The sequence below is a fragment of the Lepisosteus oculatus genome, chromosome 5, assembly GCF_040954835.1.
Source record: "Lepisosteus oculatus isolate fLepOcu1 chromosome 5, fLepOcu1.hap2, whole genome shotgun sequence".
In the NCBI taxonomy this organism is placed as follows: domain Eukaryota; kingdom Metazoa; phylum Chordata; class Actinopteri; order Semionotiformes; family Lepisosteidae; genus Lepisosteus; species Lepisosteus oculatus.
In genome coordinates this window covers 14,702,698-14,721,956 of record NC_090700.1, presented here as the reverse complement: position 1 = coordinate 14,721,956, position 19,259 = coordinate 14,702,698, and the positions used below count along the sequence as shown (strand labels likewise).

General features: G+C 40.2%; 1 protein-coding gene across 10 annotated transcripts in view; it reads right to left on the bottom strand.

Annotated features, from left to right (window-relative positions):
- fryb (furry homolog b (Drosophila)) overlaps positions 1 to 19,259 on the bottom strand; it is a 115,186-nt gene that overhangs the window by 16,685 nt on the left and 79,242 nt on the right. For 6 of the 10 annotated variants that reach the window (XR_011189629.1, XM_069190145.1, XM_015341861.2 and 3 more), the window contains exons 35-49: positions 18,023 to 18,113; positions 17,165 to 17,247; positions 14,017 to 14,167; positions 11,736 to 11,839; positions 10,394 to 10,579; positions 9,338 to 9,536; positions 8,673 to 8,794; positions 7,260 to 7,447; positions 6,146 to 6,240; positions 5,055 to 5,668; positions 4,685 to 4,782; positions 4,025 to 4,195; positions 3,591 to 3,731; positions 1,636 to 1,785; positions 531 to 692 (exon numbers count right to left, since the gene is read on the bottom strand). Coding sequence is in view for 9 of the 10 variants with exons in the window: in XM_069190145.1 (XP_069046246.1) it covers positions 531 to 692; positions 1,636 to 1,785; positions 3,591 to 3,731; positions 4,025 to 4,195; positions 4,685 to 4,782; positions 5,055 to 5,668; positions 6,146 to 6,240; positions 7,260 to 7,447; positions 8,673 to 8,794; positions 9,338 to 9,536; positions 10,394 to 10,579; positions 11,736 to 11,839; positions 14,017 to 14,167; positions 17,165 to 17,247; positions 18,023 to 18,113 (2,555 nt within the window). In the remaining variant the exon portion in view is untranslated. The remainder of the gene's footprint in view (positions 1 to 530; positions 693 to 1,635; positions 1,786 to 3,590; positions 3,732 to 4,024; positions 4,196 to 4,684; positions 4,783 to 5,054; positions 5,669 to 6,145; positions 6,241 to 7,259; positions 7,448 to 8,672; positions 8,795 to 9,337; positions 9,537 to 10,393; positions 10,580 to 11,735; positions 11,840 to 14,016; positions 14,168 to 17,164; positions 17,248 to 18,022; positions 18,114 to 19,259) is intronic. The other 4 variants (XM_015341862.2, XM_015341865.2, XM_015341869.2 and 1 more) reach the window with 2 other exon arrangements.

Genomic DNA, 19,259 nt, shown 5'->3' with positions numbered 1-19,259 from the left:
AACTTACAAATTAAAATGCAAGAACTCCAAGGGTTTGAAAACCACTCATACACAACTCAATTTCCACAATAAAGCCTCAGAGCTTCTGCATACAGTACATAATCTCAGTTTATTCCTCCTTCAGGGTAAAGGTTCATATTGGATTAACAGGAAATACCTCACATGTCAACACACAAACACAATTTATATCCCACATAATAAGGCATTTCCTGTGTGCACTGACTTCCATGGCATGTTAAAAGGTTTTAATATCAGCAGACCTGAACTTTCCCACCTCTGTGTTTTCGAATTACAGACACAGATTATTATAAGACATTTCACAGAGTTTAAATAGGTTATCTGGCAGTGACTCTAGTAGAGGCATATCACATGAGTCAAATGAGCAAACACTAGTTGAATATGCTCCGGCTGTACAGTGAGGGGGAGAGAGAATTTGGTATTTAATTTCAAGTGGTTGCAATGGCATCTGTCGGCCTTCACGCCTCAGAACACTGATCTCCTCATCCCCTCCCTCCTTGGTTCTCCCTTACCTGTGAAGACTGCGGCCTCTTCCAGCTGACGGGCACCAGCACATTGGAATTGGACCCTGAGGAAGTAGAGGAGGTGCTGCGGGTCACAGCTATGACCCGGTTTTTTCCATCCCGGCCCGATGACCCTTGCAGATCATCGTACCTCCGGCCAATTACGGGAGTCTGCCAGGGGGGACAGACAACAGGTGCTCAGACTCAGTGGCCCTGCGCAGAAGTCACTCCAAAAGCAGAACGCAGAACAATTATTCGTCTCAATCTGCAGCAGTGCTAAACAGGGCTAATTACTGAGCAGCTCATCAATTTTTTTTTTAATCCCCAGAGGAAGGCAGCACTCCATCACTGTCCCTGTAGCAGCAATTGTCAGTGAAGGTGCTGGAATGAACGAGAAAAAGGAGCCTGGCAGAAGGGCTCAGAAGTGCCTGCACATTTTTGGTTGGTGCCACCTGCCGTTAAATTAAGTTGATTTCCACTCACCCTACAAGTCATGTACTAAAAAAAAAAAATCTTAAAAAAGGATCAACACATTTGCACAACAGAACACAAAATCCATTCTGGCTTCCTGCGTACAGTAGCTGTACTGGTCTGCAGCTTTTTCTTCCAGCACAGCTGAACATTCGACTGACTTTTACTTAGTCAGATACAAAGGGCTGCAGAGGGTTGACATCATTTCCTGGAATTCTTAAGCCACACAAATAGCCTCAGTTTGGTTCCCACACATTACTAAGCTTGTATCTTCATGATCTCTTTCGATGTTAGACTGTTTTATATTCCCTCCATTCCCCTTACGTTTAGGCAGAAATTGTGATCTGTCAGTTTTGTCTGAATCCTGAACATGAAGCTGCAGGAAAGAAACACTTCCTTTTGTATAACTGATTAAAGAACTAGGCAAGGCAAAACAAGCGGTGTCATGCCCACTAAGAAAAGTTAAAGCAAAATACAGATACATTGCTCAGTGGTATGCTTGCCAAGTTTAATTTTTTCATTCTAAACATTATTTTCTGTGTACACTGAGGAGCTCATGCTCTGCTCCGAATAGGCTCTCTGGAGTAACAGAGGAAGAGTTTTTACACGAGCTTGATGGCTCGGGAAACAGGTGCCAGGGTACCTCAGAAATATCAAAGTGAAAGTCCAGAGTCTTCCCTGGCAAGGCTTTGGAAGAGCTATCCCACTCCCGGCTCATGTCCTTGTTGGAGAGCCTGGCGCAGCGAGACACCACCAGCTTCAGAATGTTGAGGGCTTCCTTCCAGTGGACACTCTGAGAGACCAACACAAGCCAGGCAGTAAAGGAGCTGTTTTCCAGAATGGAACAACATCATTTCCTTCATTTTAGCTTGAATGCTTCACTGATAAGCCTACAGCAATTAGAATGAGTGTTTGGAAAGCTGCAGTTTGAGTTTATGTTTATATTTTTGCTTCAAATGCCATTTGGACAGAAAATACTACAAATAATATCATTCTTCAAGCTTCCTGAACATTCTTTTACTTAATTGCAAAATTACTGTTACATACTGTATATAACCTCAAACCACCAAATTTAATAGCATATATGAAATATTACCATTGGCTGTATATATCATGCTTTTATATCCAGTATATATGTTTCATTTTTAACAAATATAAAATTAGGTCTCTTCCATTTCATCATAGCATTGCAAACATTCATTCTGAGGCAAAGCACTCAGGATAAAAGACAAGAAGAGTGCAGTGTGGGAGCCTGCCAACTAGTCGGGCAGTGTGTTTATAGTTGTGCTGGGTGGTGCTGTTGAATTTATTGCTCGTGTACAAGGTCATGTACACTCCTGAAAATGCTAATTGTCTTTGCTGAAACGGGGCTTCTGTTACTTTCTGACTCATTTGCCAGATTTGAAGGCCGTTGCAGGTCCAGACAAAAAAAAAACAGCAGCTGAGGATCACTGAAGACTATGCTACTGAAATGTCCTCAACTGTTTTTGGCCACCACTTCCACAACTGTTAATTCATTCAAGTCAAACTGTGTTCAATTTTAATGTCCATAAACAAATTAATCAGTGTTAAATGCCCTTCTGATACAATCATTTCTAGGACCTGTAAAAATATTTCTTCAATTCTTTAACAGATTTTTCTTTAACTTTCATTTTAAGAAAGGAGCTGATTATGAGTGAGCACAGAAGAGTGCAAGTCACAAAATAGGAAGCAGTTGAGCTGCACTGCATACTGTATTACCTGATAACACTTGTAATCTATACAGTATTTTAAATTAACAACGGGAGAGTTTTCCCCATGTATAATCTATGTTTATGAGAGAATATATGCCTATGTTGTAATTTAAATCACTTAATACTTAACTTCTATCTTTAGTTACTACAACTTAAGTACTGTGACCTATTAGCTAGTTTGTCTTCAAAACATGCAACAGTGTGTAAATAATCAGCAAGGCTGTGTCCTTCCTGTATCACAACTTCCTTTGACTGCTGTCTTCAAGAGAAGATTATGGCATAGCTGGGTCTTTCATAAATCTCTACTCAGCTGGACATTAACTCCCTCATTTTATCTGAGAGTTTCACCTTCATGAATTTCAAACAAACCAACTCCTAATAGTATTTGGGGAACTCTGCCTCGTAATCCATTTATAATTCAACAGTCAATTAGTTTAAAAAGTTTAACTCTTCTCACATGCTGTTCTTTGTTAATGCACAGTGCTTAAGTGAAAACATTTCATTTACTGAAGTAAGTTTTTGCAGTTTCTACAGATAAATATAACTGGCATTCTATTTAAAATCCTGTCATTCTGGCTGTTTAGATCATTGCAAAAACATGTCAACACACTGAAAGACTAATTCTTTTTTCAAAATAAGGACTCCAAAACTGCTTATGTACCATATTGATAATATAGGTAATAATACAGAATGATAATCACGATTAATATATACAGTTGATATATTAAATCAAATAGTTTTCTACAAATGCTATTTAATAGTCACACATGGGTTTCTAAACTAAAATTAGTTTTAAACCAACTGACTTTAAGTGAAGCTGACGTGCAGGTGGTGTTTTGTAATAGCCCCTATTTTAAATGTTTACCTGAACAAACTTCTCTATAGTCTTCAGCACCTCCATGTTGAACTGCTTGACAGGAATCCCCTTGTAGTCCATGTGATTGAGGAGACTGTAGATGATCTGCAGAAGGCACTGCTGCATGCTGGGAAGGCCCTTCTCCAGCAACTGCAATCAGCAAAGTCAAACATTTACAGGAAACCTACAGGCTGTTCTACCGACAACAGTGGACCTTGACAGAACTAGAGCAGCAAATGCCACTGGACGTTTGAATGCTCATAATTTACAGCCAAGATTTGAGCTTTAAAACAGTATTTTGATTAATTCCACCTATCCGTACAACAACAAGAAGAAATTCATACACCTAATCAATTTTTCCCTCTCCATGTCTATAAAAATGAAAATTTAAATGTCACTGATGACAACAAGTCATAAAAAATGGAAATCAAAGAAGTACAAACCTCTGCCATGTAGGTGACCATATTCAAGGTGATGTCAGAAAAAGCTTCATGTAGGTACCGGCACACTACACTGACCCAGATGGAACAGTCCCTGGTGTAAGTGTGGGTCTTGTACAGGGTCATGACATGAGCCAGGTTGGTTAGCTTGGTATTCTTCTCTTCTAAGCAGACCTAGGGTTTGGCATGCCAAAAAAATTGCACCAGTTTGCTATTAACAGTTTGGAGTTATTTTATCAATGAATATTTAATCATTTTACAGCCCTTAGTTTTACAGCCTTTCAATACATGTTGCTGGAGCTGTGTGGATTGCAGTGCTCTTTGTGATAGTGTAGTATTGCATCAGGCTGCATGAGGTGGATGTGCTGTAAAAACAACCTCCTTCGTAAGTAGCATGGAGATACCGGACTGCTGTAAGGTTCTGAAAGAAATCTCAGGGCGACTTACCCCAGCCAAGACAAGGTGGATGAAAACACTGCTTTACATGATATTTAACAAGGCTTGATTTATCATAAATCATTAATCATTTATCGGCAATTTATCATTACATAAACAGGAATGTTTCTGTCTATAAAAACCTGTAATAAAACCAGTATTAACCAGTCACAAGAATTGTAATATAATTATAATGAAGAAGAAGACCTTTCAGCTTGGAGTACAGACCTGGGCTATTCTTTCAGCAATGTCCTTACAGAACTGAGTCGGGCTGTCAAAGTTCTGAACCAAATGAGGAAGGAGACACAATACATTCAAGGGGAAACCTGTAAGAAAGCAATAGACGAAGACAAATTGGTATTACAATCTCTCTAAAGGGACATGCTAATAAATAAGTGTGCATAGTATGTATTTAACCTGTCCCACCATGCATTTCTACCGGGGCAGTCTGTCCTTTTTTCCACAAGTCGAGTTTTATTTTTTGGCCTTGCACTCCCTGCCTGCTCTCCCAGACTGGACCCCCTTAAATAGGGTAAGTCCAGCCTGGGTACCGCTCTACATGCCGGTGCAGTGTCAGAACGGGGCGGCCTGTGGTTACCTATGGCTTGAGAGGTGTCCACCACTGGGACCCTGGAGATGGGGGTGAGCTGGCTGAGGAGCTGCAGGGTGAGGTCCGTGGTGGAGAGGGACGTGAAGCCTTTGAGCAGCAGCTGCTGCAGTCCTGAGAAGTTGGCCCACTTCAACTGCGCCAGCAGTTTCTCCAGCTTCTCCCGGTTCTCCGCCTTGTCCAGGGGGAGGTGCACCAGCAGCTTGTTCAGCAGCCTGAGCGCCATCTGGTACTCAAACTCGAAATCCGACTCCATGAGCGAGACGGCCACCCAGAAGATGGTGGCCAGCAGGTTGGCAGGGTGGTTGACGTTGGTGGGGTCCGCCATGTTGTCCTTGGAGAAGGAGGAGGAGCTGCGGGTCTTGCTCAGGACACCCTGCTGTGTGCAGGCCTGGATCCTGTCCAGTGTGGCGCTCCGGGGGGGGTCTGACAACCGGTCCACCTCGCCAAACTTCTTGGGCACTGAGTAGCTCCTCTGGTGCCGGCTGCGTTCTGCCGTGCCCATGCCAGCCCCACTCTGCCCAGGGATTAGGTTCAGCTGCCCAGTGCTCTTGCGGTTTGAAGTCAGCTTGCCATTGGTTAGGAAATCAGGTGAAGATGACCTGCTTTTAACACCATCACCAACAATAAAACACATCAAGCTAGCTATGCACTGTGACACCAGTCTAACATAGCCATCCACCTTTACAAGATCACCCTTGTCTTTTGCCACTTTTTCATTGAAAGGTTCTGAACCAATTTACAGTTTTTTTAAATACCATTTTTGCTGCCTTTCCAAGACTTTCTAAAGTATAGATGTTCTGTATTATTTAAATAATAAAGGAGGATCATTGAGATGATATGTTAACATTGGATTTGATCTTTTTTTTTAATTGTCACACTTATTTTACAGGCGAGCTGCATTTTAATACACCTTTTCATGTTAAAAAAGTAAATAAGAAGAAGTAAGAAGTAAATATGTTATGCACTACTTTAGTGACAGTGTGCTTTGCAGGAAAATGGCTAGAAAGAAACTTTAGAAAATGTAAGAAATCACCTTTCACAAGACACTTCTGACCTTTTAGTTCTAAAATCAGACGTACCTCGTCAGGACTGCCATTAATTCATTATTCTTCAGACATTCAGCCAAATTATCCACGACAGACTCCAGGGTAAGCAGAACTTCCATTACATAACCCTGGATTAATGAAATGTAACAGAGTCATCAGACAACTGCTGAGCACAGGCACTATGAAAAAGGCTCAGAGCTTTGCTTCTCTGGAGTCAAACAGCCGACAAATTGCAAGGGAAAACATACAAATTATGACCAAAAAATACTTTAAAAAATTAGAATTAGAATTAGAATTTTGCTTTAGCCCATACAGAAATCTCAATTTCTGTTTTCTAGGAATGCAAGTTTGAAAACATTTTCCATGTAGGAAAATCAGAAGACACACCCAGCTGATCTCATGAACTGAGAAAAAAATAAGTTGAAAGCATGATGTTTATATAATAACAGTCAGGAATTTAGGTCTATGCAATCAACATCATCCATCACAATAAGCAACCCATTCCTTTAGCATTGGCAAACCACACAAATGTGATCAGATCCAGCCTGCATCTTTGATATACAGTATAAGAAGTCACATCTAATGTGTTGTTAAAAGGGTCGACCCATTTTGACAACAAAATAAGAAAACTGAATGCATATTCACAAAGTCCTATAACATCTTTATTTCTATATAACATTAATAAATGTCAAAATCTACCACAAACTGAAGGCATACATTGTTATTTATATTCATGCTAGAATAATAAAATTTTCAGCAGTCATGGCTGTCACAGACACGAAAATAAAGTTCTATCCTACATGTAATACATGACATGTTGTCCGTTTACACTATCAATCCCAGAGGGGAGGAGCCTGCTGCCACTGACCAGCCAATTGTACGAAGCCACTCTCTGGTACCATTCCAAGCCCCTCCCCTCTGCTCTTCTATGATTGGACATGGGAGAGGTGGCGCAAAAGAAGCTTTTGTTACGAAAATGTGGAGTGAAAAAATCCAAATAAAAAAAGTTAGGGTTAGGGTGTCAACTGTTGTCCATTTACACTAACTGTGAGAACCATTTCAAATACAGCTTCATGACTCTCAATGAACAGGGAACGGCCTGAATGGATGGATGGGAGGAGGCAGACAACAGGCCGGAAGGAAGTACCTGCACTTCGTCTCCGTGTTCCCCTACCACCTCCACCAGCCGGGAGAGCAGATCGGACACGGCGTGAGAGGACAGGGGCTGCTTGAGGGCCCGGAAGATCTGGAAGGAGCGGCCCGCGTAGTGCCGCGAGGAGCTGGACAGCGCCGTCTGCAGGGCCACATCGCTCAGCTGCTGCTCGAGATGACAATCTGCACAGACAACGGGCTTTGTTCAAAGGCTGGAAGCAAGCTGCGCACCAATCTCAGTGAAGGTGCCCATGACAGACATCTCAGTTAACGGCAGCGCCATTTTTATATTTCGGGGTTAGAAAGAATCGACAACAATGAGTATATTTTAACCTGCAATAACAGTAAAATGTACACAGTAACTTTTAAAACCTCCAATTTACATCACAAAATTGAGGAAATTTCCAGGTATGTGCAGAGCCATGTTCTGTGATTCAGAATGAGGCAACCAAACTTCTGGTGACGTGGTGCACCCTTGTAAAGGTGACATTGTAAAGAAGCAGGCTTGTGAATACATTGCTTTTAATCCAATAGAAATTTTGTTCCCGACCCTTTTCAAAGCTCTATCAATGACAAGAGTAAGACATTAATAATTAGCTCTGTGTTACAATGCTTTAATTTACAGTTCAAACAAATGCCTTTCTATAAATTTAAAGAAGGAAGTCTTTTCTCTGTGATAGAGAAAATGGAAAGGTCCTTATACCTTATACCTTCCAGAAGAATTCCACCTCCAGTATATCAAATTCATCGTCATTTCCAAGGTATTATACATATATATTGATTCATACATGCCTTTATTCATGCCTTGCTTCCAAATTCACAATGTGTTCCCTGCCTCTGCCTGCTGCTTTTCTGAAACATCCTGACAAATATTCTGAATCTTTGACCTCTGTTGACTCATGAGCAGGTATTCAGGAACAACAATGCACAAATGACAATCTACCTTCGATTTGAGCTGACTTTCAGCTGACACAAACGGAAATATCCCAGTGGTAGGCTAAATACACACTGCAAGATTAATGCTTAGGGAGTCAGCCCGCAATGTCCTAAATTAACATGATCAAACTGAGTTTGTTCTAATGGAACAATGTATTTTGCAACAAAAGCAAACTTTATGTTCTAATGCCAACATTGAGTTTAGAAGCTTTTGTCAAATGATGAGAACTAACCTCAGCATTCACAGATGACAGTATCATATTTACTATCTATAAACCACTAATGTAACACTAGTATAATTCAAATAGGGCAGCTGTACATGTAGGTTGTAAATAGAGTTTATGTTAGATCGCTGTTATGAAATATTGTAATCTTGTCAGAAATGACTGGCAGTAAGATAAGGTTAATGGCACATATGGAGCCTTTTAACTAACCATTGGCAACCACTGGCAGGAAACAGTTTTATTCTCACCTGACTTGGACTCCTTGAAAACTGACACCACGTGCCGGAGAAAGTTTGCCAGCTGCTCGGCACTCTTTGAGTTCTGGTTCTTTGGGGTGATGTCTTCATGGCACCACAGAGGTCCAAATGCTCTGTTATTTATTAAAAAAGAAACCGGTCATATTGTGCTTGTTTAAACATTAAATTGCCCTTTCAATCTTGAAAAAAGACATACAGCAATTACTACCATATACATGTAATTCTAAAACAGAAAAGGGAATACTTATTAATACTACTAACAGCATTTTATCAATCCTATAGCATCTTAATCACGTCATCAACTTCATTTCCCACTTATGACACTAGATGGCAATATAGAAACTGAAGTAACTGCTATGAGGAACTTAAAGATAAAATACTTAAAGTGACATTTAAATAAGGGGTTTGTGTTGCATGACTTAGCATTCAAGCCACATACCTCTGCTTTAGCACTGATTTTCCTAACACACAAAGAGCTTTCACTTACATTAGGTTATGTGAAACCCTATAATACCTGAAGTAAAACGTGTGAAGACTGCGTTAGCCTGATACCCACAGCGGACCTGCAGCATCCTGGCTTGTTTTTTAAAGTGCAGAGTGAACCACAACATTTCTTATAATGTAAGAAAAAAAAAGTAGTTCAAGTGGATTAGTACCGGGTAGTGAGGAACTCAATGAGCTTATTGGTCTTCTCATCGGCCTCAGTGGAGGTGTCCAGCTCGTCCATGTCCTGGGAGATTTGGGGCAGATTGCTGCTGCTGCCCCCGAGGCTGATGCTGGAGGAGGTTGAAGAGGAGCTTAGGCCAGAGTCCGGTACCGGGGAGGCCTGGCATTCTCGCAGGAAGTCAAAACCACCTGGCCGGAGAGAGGATAAGACACCATGTGATCGATGGGGGTTACAGTTCAGGGGCTGCTGATGGTATGGCCACTATACAGTTAGGGTCAGGACAAATCTCAAGCAGTGGGGACATCCCAGACTATAGCAAATTGAGGTCATGGATGCAATACGTACACCTACTCAACAGCAAAGGGGTAAAAATGCCCATGTAAATGTGTGCCTTTCATTATAGTATTATATCAAGGCTGCAAATGTTGTTGAAATAGTGAGAGAGAGCAAGAATGGCTTAGAAAATAAGAATTAGCCAGAAATGTGGTACGACAAATTAAATACCAACAACACTGCTGCCAGCAAACCCTACGCCTTTGCATATGGCTTCTTCTGAGCAAGATAATAAAAATAGCTGACTGGAATGCTTTAATCAAGACCTCTAATGTGTTCCGTACATATGATTGTTTTTGGCAAAGCTCTCGAATGTTTACTTTGAGATAACAAATCACCCGTTGCCTGAGAAGTCTCAGCAGCCCGGGATGTTGTAACAGAGCTGTACAAGAAAAGACAGAATGTGTCGGAACAGTATGTCCAACACAGACCCATGTTTTATAGTTCTCGGTAAGACTTTTTAAATGATGTTTTAATTCTTCTTTGGAATTAAGAATTATCTTTATTTTTTACAGTTTTGGAAGCCTAGGAATTCACAAATGAAAAGCATATCTATTCTTTCTTTGTGAAAATCATTAAGGACATATGTAACTTCTTCAGCATTTTGTAACCTCTGAAACAGATGTCTCTTAGGATTAATGAAGTTTAAGTCTTTGTTGTGAAGGCAAGAAGAAGTGAAAGTGATGGGAATATGATCACCGGTGCTCCATACCTGTGTAGAGGTATTCTGGCTGGTAGTTAGCCTTCACTGTTAGGGTTTTACTCTCACACATCTCCCTGGTAAGGAGCAGCACAGAGGCAATGACTTGGAAGTTGTTGTTGCAAGACAGTGCAATCAGCAGGTGAAGAAGAAGGCGCTTGCTGTGCTCAAACACCTCTGGGCGATAGTGATCCAGTCCTGTCCAAAAAGAAGTGAAAAAAAAATAAATGTCCAGATCAAGAATATTATTGTTTATGCCAGATCAGCCTGTTGCTTGGCGTGACAGTAAACAAAAAGCCTTTGGTTCACACAGATCAGAGATAAGATATTTTTGTATCAAGTTCAATTTCAAGCGACCTTTGCAAACGCAAAGGTGACAATTAAATGTCATTCAAGGAAGATGAAGAAAACAGTCTCAGAGAGATAAGCTCAGCTGTACAGGTGGTTTTCCGTAATGTGTGGATGGTATTAGTCATTGCATTTTCCAGATGTTTTAAATATTTTGCAGGAGTGTTTTACATGTTAGGCAGCAATAATAAGAAGCCTCCAATACAAGAAGAGATTTGAGAATCTGACAGTCATCTACTGAGGAGCTATGATTCACATGCAGTAGGAATCACATTAGCTAAGCTGACATCTGGAATTTAGCATTCCCTTCTGGCAATCAATGATTTTAATTTAATTATACAATGAACAAATTAACCATTCAGATTTAGAAAATCTCTCTGCCTGACATGCTGTTGGAATTTAAGAATTTCCTCTGGGTGTGTACAAATATAGGTTCTAAGTGTCAGTCAAGTATCTACTGTACAATTTATACGTCTCCCTAATAGAAAGAAAGTTTAACCTATTATTTGCAGTGACTCAACAAATGTTTTATTTTATAGTCAGTTCAGATGTTCTTTCACAAATTTTATGTTGTTTTTTTTTTTCGTTTTCAGAAAGCAAGAAAAGCAAGCCGCCACAGTTCAAGTTCTTTAGTGCTGGCCAGATGCACTGCAGCCACACTGTCTAGCAAACACAGGAGCAGCTGCATTGTAGTCAACAACTCAACTATTGCTGCTTGTAGAAAACTTTAAAACATCCAAATGAATAAAGAATTCATAAAGAGTTTTTCCAACTCTCTGGAGTGAAGGAAAATGTAAGCCAAAAGTCCATCAATGGAAGTTGTTTTTCATTTCTCTCCTATGGCTCTTTATATTTCCAAGAGTTACTGTTTTGGACTGCTTTTAATGTAGGGTTGCCTGCAGAGCTAGGCTGGACTTGTTAAAATTGTGGCTGCTATTAACTGCCCTCAATGTCGGACGTATCTACTTTTTCTTTTCCCAGGACCAAGTAAGAAAGGGGAGTGTACCCAAAAACAAAGCATGAAGAAGCAGAGGCAGATGGAGAGCCCAGTCCTCTCTGACACTGTGGTCAACCACCATCTCGGTCATGAAGATCACAGCTATGTTACACCTGAAACACAAAGAACATCGTCACCTCCATACACGGGAAAATACAAATCTGTTTGTTAACGAGAAACAAATCCAGTCTAGCTGTGTAGATTCTCGGCTCTGTCTTTCAAAGAGCATACAGTATTTACAAGGATACTGAGGTGTCTGCCCTTCAGTACATAGCAATACACTTCTGCCCTTGTCTCAGTCTCTTCTGAGCAACAAGTGCTTTGTGTTTTCTTGAATAGACTACTGCAGTGCTATCTTCACGTAAAAAAAGTCCTCAGTAAGTTGTAACATGGTCAGAATCAGATAGCCATAATTTAAAAAAATGCTATTAACACATAATTTCAGCCTCGATGAACCTGATTCCTGTGGAATTCATTAATACATTCTGCCTGCCATGAATACCATGGATATATTGCATGTGTTTCTTTGTACATAGGTCACAAGGGTCACAAAGGACAGCACTTTTACAATCCAAATACTAGATAAAGTAAATAAAGTAGAAAACATTTTTCTACTTTAGTTTTTGTTGTAAAATCTATTTTAATTGCTGTAAGCTATTTTTTATTTTCATATGATTATTTTATCCCTTTTATGGATGCAAAGGGATTTGGAACACTTTTTCTTTCCAAAAGGCACTACATAAAACAAAGATATTTTTTCTGCACCAAAACACACCAGACTATCCCTGCAATAAGTAGTGTATGAGGACATGTAATAAAGCCATCATGATTTGCAGATCTGCTTCTGCATAAAAATAAGAATCCAATGAATTTTAGGTATGAATGCTGAAAATATTGACCCTTATTTTTTGTGACTTTAAAACTTTTAGATGAATTTGAGAAGTTTTAGGATGACATTTTAGTTTCAAGGTTATTTTTTTTGCTTTTTGATTTAAACAACTCAAAACGGTACAATAAACAATTACTCTATTTAAGTTTTTCAAGACAGATGGTTCCCTCTTTCTGGACCTACGATTTGCATAGGTCCGTTGCAGTTAAGGTCTTGAATAAACACTGCATTATAAACAAAATGTGGTCTGTGAATAGAGCGTTCACTCAGAGCATTCCCACAAGGTTTCCCACAAAGGCTCGTATAAGGTCTCACGCAAGGTTTCAACAAGGTTTTTTTCAACAGAATTCAGGAGGAATGAGGATCCTGCTCTCTAAATGGTTAAAGGGTCATTTTAAAGGCACAGCCCTTAATGAAGAGACACAACAGGGAAATACTAACCACTCCTTCATGACAGGGCTATATTGCAGAGAAGTTTACTTAAACTGAAAATCAAATATTGTTTTTTAATGAAGGCAGGAAGGGGAAATAGTAAGGGAAAGGTCTGGAGTCATAGTGTTTTTATTGTCTCACAAGAGGGCATTCTGCTCATGCCAGGGAGTGTTTTAAGTAGACGTTAGTCTGAGATCAATGGCAGCACAGAATTCAGGCCTCACAAGAGAAAAAGCCTTACAGCAGGAATACCTTTAACAGAGCAACTCAGAGAACTCTTCAAAGAAAAAAAAAACAGGAATTACTCTTCAATGGTTAAAATTTGCGTACTGTATGTTCAATAAAGAGTATGTCCGCCATGAATATTTTCTTTAATCTCACTTTTTTAAACTACAATTTCCCTCTTCAGATGGCTTAGGAGAGGAATGTATGTGAACACCTGATCAAATAAGGATGTACAGTAGTAGTTTCCCATGTTCAATAGCATTCAAGAAAGAGTTACTAGATAAAGATATCAGCAGGATATAACGTTTTCACATTTTGTTACTCATGGTCAAGCAAAGTTAAAAACAAGGTGTACACGAGAATCCAAACATTGTCACTTTCAACAATGGAAAGAAATATTCTAAACTTGAACTGCTCTTCTTTCTAGACACAAGGCAAAAGAAAAAAAAAAACATAGTGACACAATAACAGTATCAGTATCAAACTGACATTCAGGGATGCTTTCTTAAGCAGCTTATCCTGAAGCCGCAATTTACAATAGGTTTCCTTTACAATGACAGCTAACATAAAATTGCTGAATGAATTCAAACTAAATGTTTGAAGTTCCTTTAAAAGAGGAAATCTGCTCTTTCTAGCATTTTTCTCTACATCTGCATGCTGGGAACGTTTTCCTCTGACACAGGTATTGGACATTTTGAGTGCCTGGCAGGCAGTGGGCGAAAGCAAAGAGGTCTGTGCGCTAACCTGTGAAGAGGGCCCCGCGTGGTGATGGTTTCAGGAAGATAGTCCACAAGGGGAGCCCAGCAGCCACCATTAACAGGCATGGGCAGAGGCTGCGGCTGATTGGTTTCCAGCACGTTCATCAACCACCCAGCGTAAGGAGGCAACGGGTCACCTAAGAAGGAGGCAACAGAAAAAATGTGAAAGGTGTGGACACAGCACATGGAGACACCAAGAATCCTGTGAATGCAGGACACTCCTTTTCTATATTTAACAGCAGCCAGCAGCCATATCACCGTGCAACTCACAACTGGTGACATACTGAAGCTCAGCAGGTGTGAGCCTGGCCAGTACCTGAATGGGAGACCTCTTGGGAAAAACTAAGATTCCTGCTGGAAGTGATGTTATTGGGGCCAGCAGGAGGTGCTCACCCTGCAGTCTGTTTGAGTCCTAATGCCCCAGTATAGTGACAGGGACACTATACTGTAAAAAGGCGCCATCCTTTGAGATGTGAGATGTAAAACCAAGTTCCTGACTCTCTCTGGTCAAAAGAGTAGGGGTGTTACCCCAGCATCCTGGCTAAATTTCCCATTGGCCTCTTAATAATCCCCATCTATGAATTGCCTTCATCACTTTGTTCTCCTAACCACTGATAGCTGATGTGTGGTGAATGTACTGGTGCACTATGGCTGCCATCACATCATCCAGGTGGGGGCTACACATTGCTGGTGGTGGTGGTGAGTTGCCATTACCTGTGTAGCGGCAATGCTTGTTAATAAGACAGAATTAAGTGTTGCTGTGCTTTCCCAAATGAGGCCTCATCTCTCTGTTCATCTCTGTGGTGCAGCCACAGAGAAACTATTCATGCAGGCTGATTTAAAGATGTTTTCTTTTGATAAGGGACAGCTCCCAAATGAGGATGCACTTAGCTAAGCCTGGCTATCATGATCAATGGTCAACCATTGGCGCCTATCTGTCTAGGGAGTGCCAGATGGACATCTGGACTGCATTCCTTAGTGTCAGGAGTAAGTGACTAATATCTCACCTTGATCAACCAATCAGGGACTGGTAGGGCCGAGTAAGCCACGTGGGACTCTGATGCCCATGGAACTTTCAGTCAATGAACGAGCTGAAGTTCCTCCAGGTAAAAACAGGCAACACAGAGGGCCTGAGAGACTATTGTGGACTTTTCTAAAGGGAATTCAAAGGAGAATTCCAGGGCAGGACGGCCCAGGAGCAGAAGGCTCCCAAGGGCAGGACATTCTCGCAGTGCGCCTCCTGAACATCCTGAGACTCAGCCCGGACAACCACAGAACGGCCAGTGTGTCCAGGTGCCAGAACTTTCTTTTGTTCTAAGAGTCGAGAGCGGAGGTTGCCAGAGAGTAACCAGAGGATCCACCCGAGGTTAGCATCAGCAGCAAGCCTCGTGAACAGGTCGGAACTGTGGACAGCTGAATCACTATTCAGAACTAGCGCTTCATCAGGAACGAACCGGCCCTCTTCCTGACTTACTGGGATCCACAGTCATCTTTTCTCCTGAGCACAACTTTGCTAGTTAAAGCCAACACTAACTAGCCGGTCAGTGAGCATCAGCAGCGTACCGTCACAAGCTGCACAGCACAGCCTGGCACGGAGCCAGAGAGCCCGCAGGAGATCTGAATCCCCAGAGATTGGATGAGTATTCAACTTCAATGCATTACAGCTCGAGAATTCAATTGTTATCCCAACCAGTTGATATCAATTTAATTCCTAAGAGTTATGTACTTGTTTTGAGTATCTAATGTAGAAGTTTTAACCAAGTTCAATTACGAAACGGTCTAAATGAATGATATACTGAACGTATGTCCTCTTGATATATGTAACACTTCGTAACTGATTGAATATATATCTTTTTTATTCTGATAACCCTCTCGATAAGATCTGTTAGGTTTACATGCATATTCTATTTATTAATAAATGTATCCTCGTGTATTAGTACCTGTGTGTATGAGTTATATCGCATGGTTGGATTCTAAAGCCATCAAAAGAATCATTTTGTGATTTACAGCTACAATTACTTTTTGTCCCCTTAAATGCCCAAACCCTACAGAACTCCAGAGAGCACACTACAACTGTAAAGCACTTTGTGTGGAGTGGACAAAAAAGCACTATATAAGTGTAAGGAATTATTATTAAATTTAATAAGTGCCAGACTGTTTTTTATTCAGAAAGGAAGCGAACGAGTATCCTCCCAAAATGGACACATTTGGCCTGTAAACTAAAAAGCTTCAATAGTCATGGCTCTCTAAGAAACATTTGGCATGCACTGGGCTTCTTTCTCAGCGTAGCATGCAGTTACAACAAAACGCATTCCAGTCTCTTAAAAAGGTAGGCTGTCACTGTTCACTTCAGTGTGCTCTATAATTAATGCGAGCAATATCTCGGACAATCTGTATTTTTGCCAACACTTAGACATATCGGAGCTGTTCTGTTTTTAGCGGAATGACTCCTCAGCACCAATAAAGCAAAGCTGTTTTGGGGTCGCTGGCACTGATACCACAGGGGCACATGCCAAAATTCTCTTTTTAGTCCTGCCAGTTCTCACAGTCGATCTAGATTCTTAGAAGAGGGGGTGGGAGAATGTTAACAGTTTGAAGGCCAGCTTCTCAGGAATCAAACCAACATGGCTCCCTTGACAGAGGTAAACAGGACTCTACATTAAATAAATGTCAAGTCAGTGGAGTTCATTCGACAAACAAAGGCGTGGAGGAGCTTCTCCAACAGCACAGTGACACTTCCAAAAACAGTCAAGAATAAAGGGTAATTACCTCATCGGGTAAGCACACAGAGTACTTTGCCTTAGCAGTTACATTTCTAAGATTTCAAATGTTTGTGCAAGACTGCTACAGCAGAACATTTTGTATGGACATTATTCATTTTCCCTCAAACACATACAATCTGTCTGAGACCCTCCTTTCAAATGACAGGATTCTTAAGTAATGATAAAAAAGGGCTAATACCCAATTAAATCTAATCGGGTAAAGAAAGCAGTTTTCTTATTTTATAAGACAAAGCCACAAATCTACTGTTTAATTTTTTGTGTTAAAAACTAAAACTTCCTCAAGTTATTTAGCTCTCCACAGACATCAATTGAAAACAAAAAAAAGCTCACGAATAAGAAGAAAATACTTACTTTTTTCCTCGTCGTAGGAGCCTCCTGAGCTGTTACTGTACCGTGATTCCAGCCTCGTGTGTGCCCTGATCACATTACTGAACCTTGTACAGAAAACATGAAAATAAAACAACATAGACACATATGAACAACAGCATACTGTTGCTAAAATTACCTTATAATTTGCTCACCAGAAGGAAATATGCCTTTTGTAAAGTGTTAAGAGCTGTAACAATATTATTATTAACTCTATTCTATTTTTTTCTAAATGCAGCAAATAGGCTCTTAAGTATAACAGAAGTAACATTAAAGTAAGTTAAACCTTTGAGAATTAAATTCAGGCTTTTATGGTTTCTTGTAACATTGAGTCTGGGCTTCCAAGAGCAATAAGATTTTAAGTGAGCAATCATATTTACTCTGCAGAACTGAGGTAGATACTAGACAGTGTTTGTCTCCAAAATGTCAGATGTAACATGTTGAGCACTTTAATTATAATACAGCTTTAAAAAAAAATAATTAGGTTTTAGAGTATATAAGTCTTTGTTTATCTTGCAGGTTAATATGAGTTATTGTTATTAGTATATAAGTAGAAAGGGCATTTTGAATCCTGCTAATTAAATAATTACTAGTTCTCTAAAAGTTAATACATGAAAAAATAACATTTACAGGCAGAAGCAAATCAGGCAAAATATACAGGGATTTAGGCAGATTGTGTATGGGGTTTTATAATCAGCATTACTACACATTTTATATTTTAATGTAAAATGTTTGGGTTGATTGTACAGTATATTGGTGCATTGTGCCAGTAGTAAGTTCTTGTTTCCTGATAATGCTAAGAAAAATGATCAGAGGTACAGTAATACCAATAAAAATGCCCACCTGTCTTCGTTGTCTTTTGCTAGTTTGGTTTCATCTGTATCAGGGAAACTTTCATGGCCTGCAACTACTGTATTGCTACTGGATGTTGTTCCTAAGCACAAAAAATAAAATAATACAATTATACTTATTTTATGCATTTACAGTATCATGGTGAGATTTACAAACAGATTTCCTTTAAAAACAGAAGAATTTAAGTAACACAATTTCTAAAAAAGGCACACAAACAAAAACTCTGAATTATTACAAATGTGGCAGGTGTAAAACAAAAAAGTGATGTGAAAAACTGCGACACCAATATAGCAAGTGCTGTAAAAACAGATTGGTGATCACCTCAACCCACAGACTACTGATGTCCGTGTGTAGCTGAATTAACATCTGTCTTGGGCACCCATACCAGTTTTAAAAATCAAAACATTGCTGATTCATCTTCAAAGTTGAATTGTTATCCTCCAATGTACTGTAAGTACTGTACATGTACAGCAAAGCCTCGCTTAGTATTGAAAGGAGAGAGAATCAGCATTAATAGATACCATTATAGCCTGAGTTCATAAAGGATGGGCTCCCAGGAGTGTTATTAAATAAGTATGAGCCTTGGTAATTGGTAATTGGCATGTCTGATATTTTTGACACATGATATGCTTTAAAATCCATTTCATACAGAAAGCTTTTTTCCTGAATGATGGTTGCACAGGAAATACAGAAAAGTAGCCTCTGCACCAGTACATTCAGTCAGAGTTTAAGTAGATTAACCACCATCTGCCTTCACTCGTCCAGCTTGGCAGCAGTGGGAGACTACATCTGCCAAGAAAGCCAGGGCTATGGCTCATCCTGGGCGCCTTGAGACTTCTCTTTGCTGAAACGGGCTTTGCGACTTCTTTTAATGAGCCTTTACTAATGGTACTGGCTATACAACAAACATACGTTACCATGCCACACGCTCAGTGGCTGAGAGCTGGCATGCAATTTTTCACTGCGTTTTGCCTTTAGCAGGAATTGTAGATAATCAGCTAAAGCCTGAATGTGATCTACAGTAGGTGCTTCTGCCAGGACCATATAAAATAAAAGCCATTTTTCTTTTATACAGGTGGATTTCAAGTCATTAAAAATGGCCAGGACAAAGAGCACCATGGTGAATCAGTGCTAAGCGAGGCTTTGTTGTAGTTCCATAAACAGTACAGCTCACTGGGAAGAGAAGTACAGGAGCCCCTCTTATAATGGACTGAGCATGAAGCAAGAT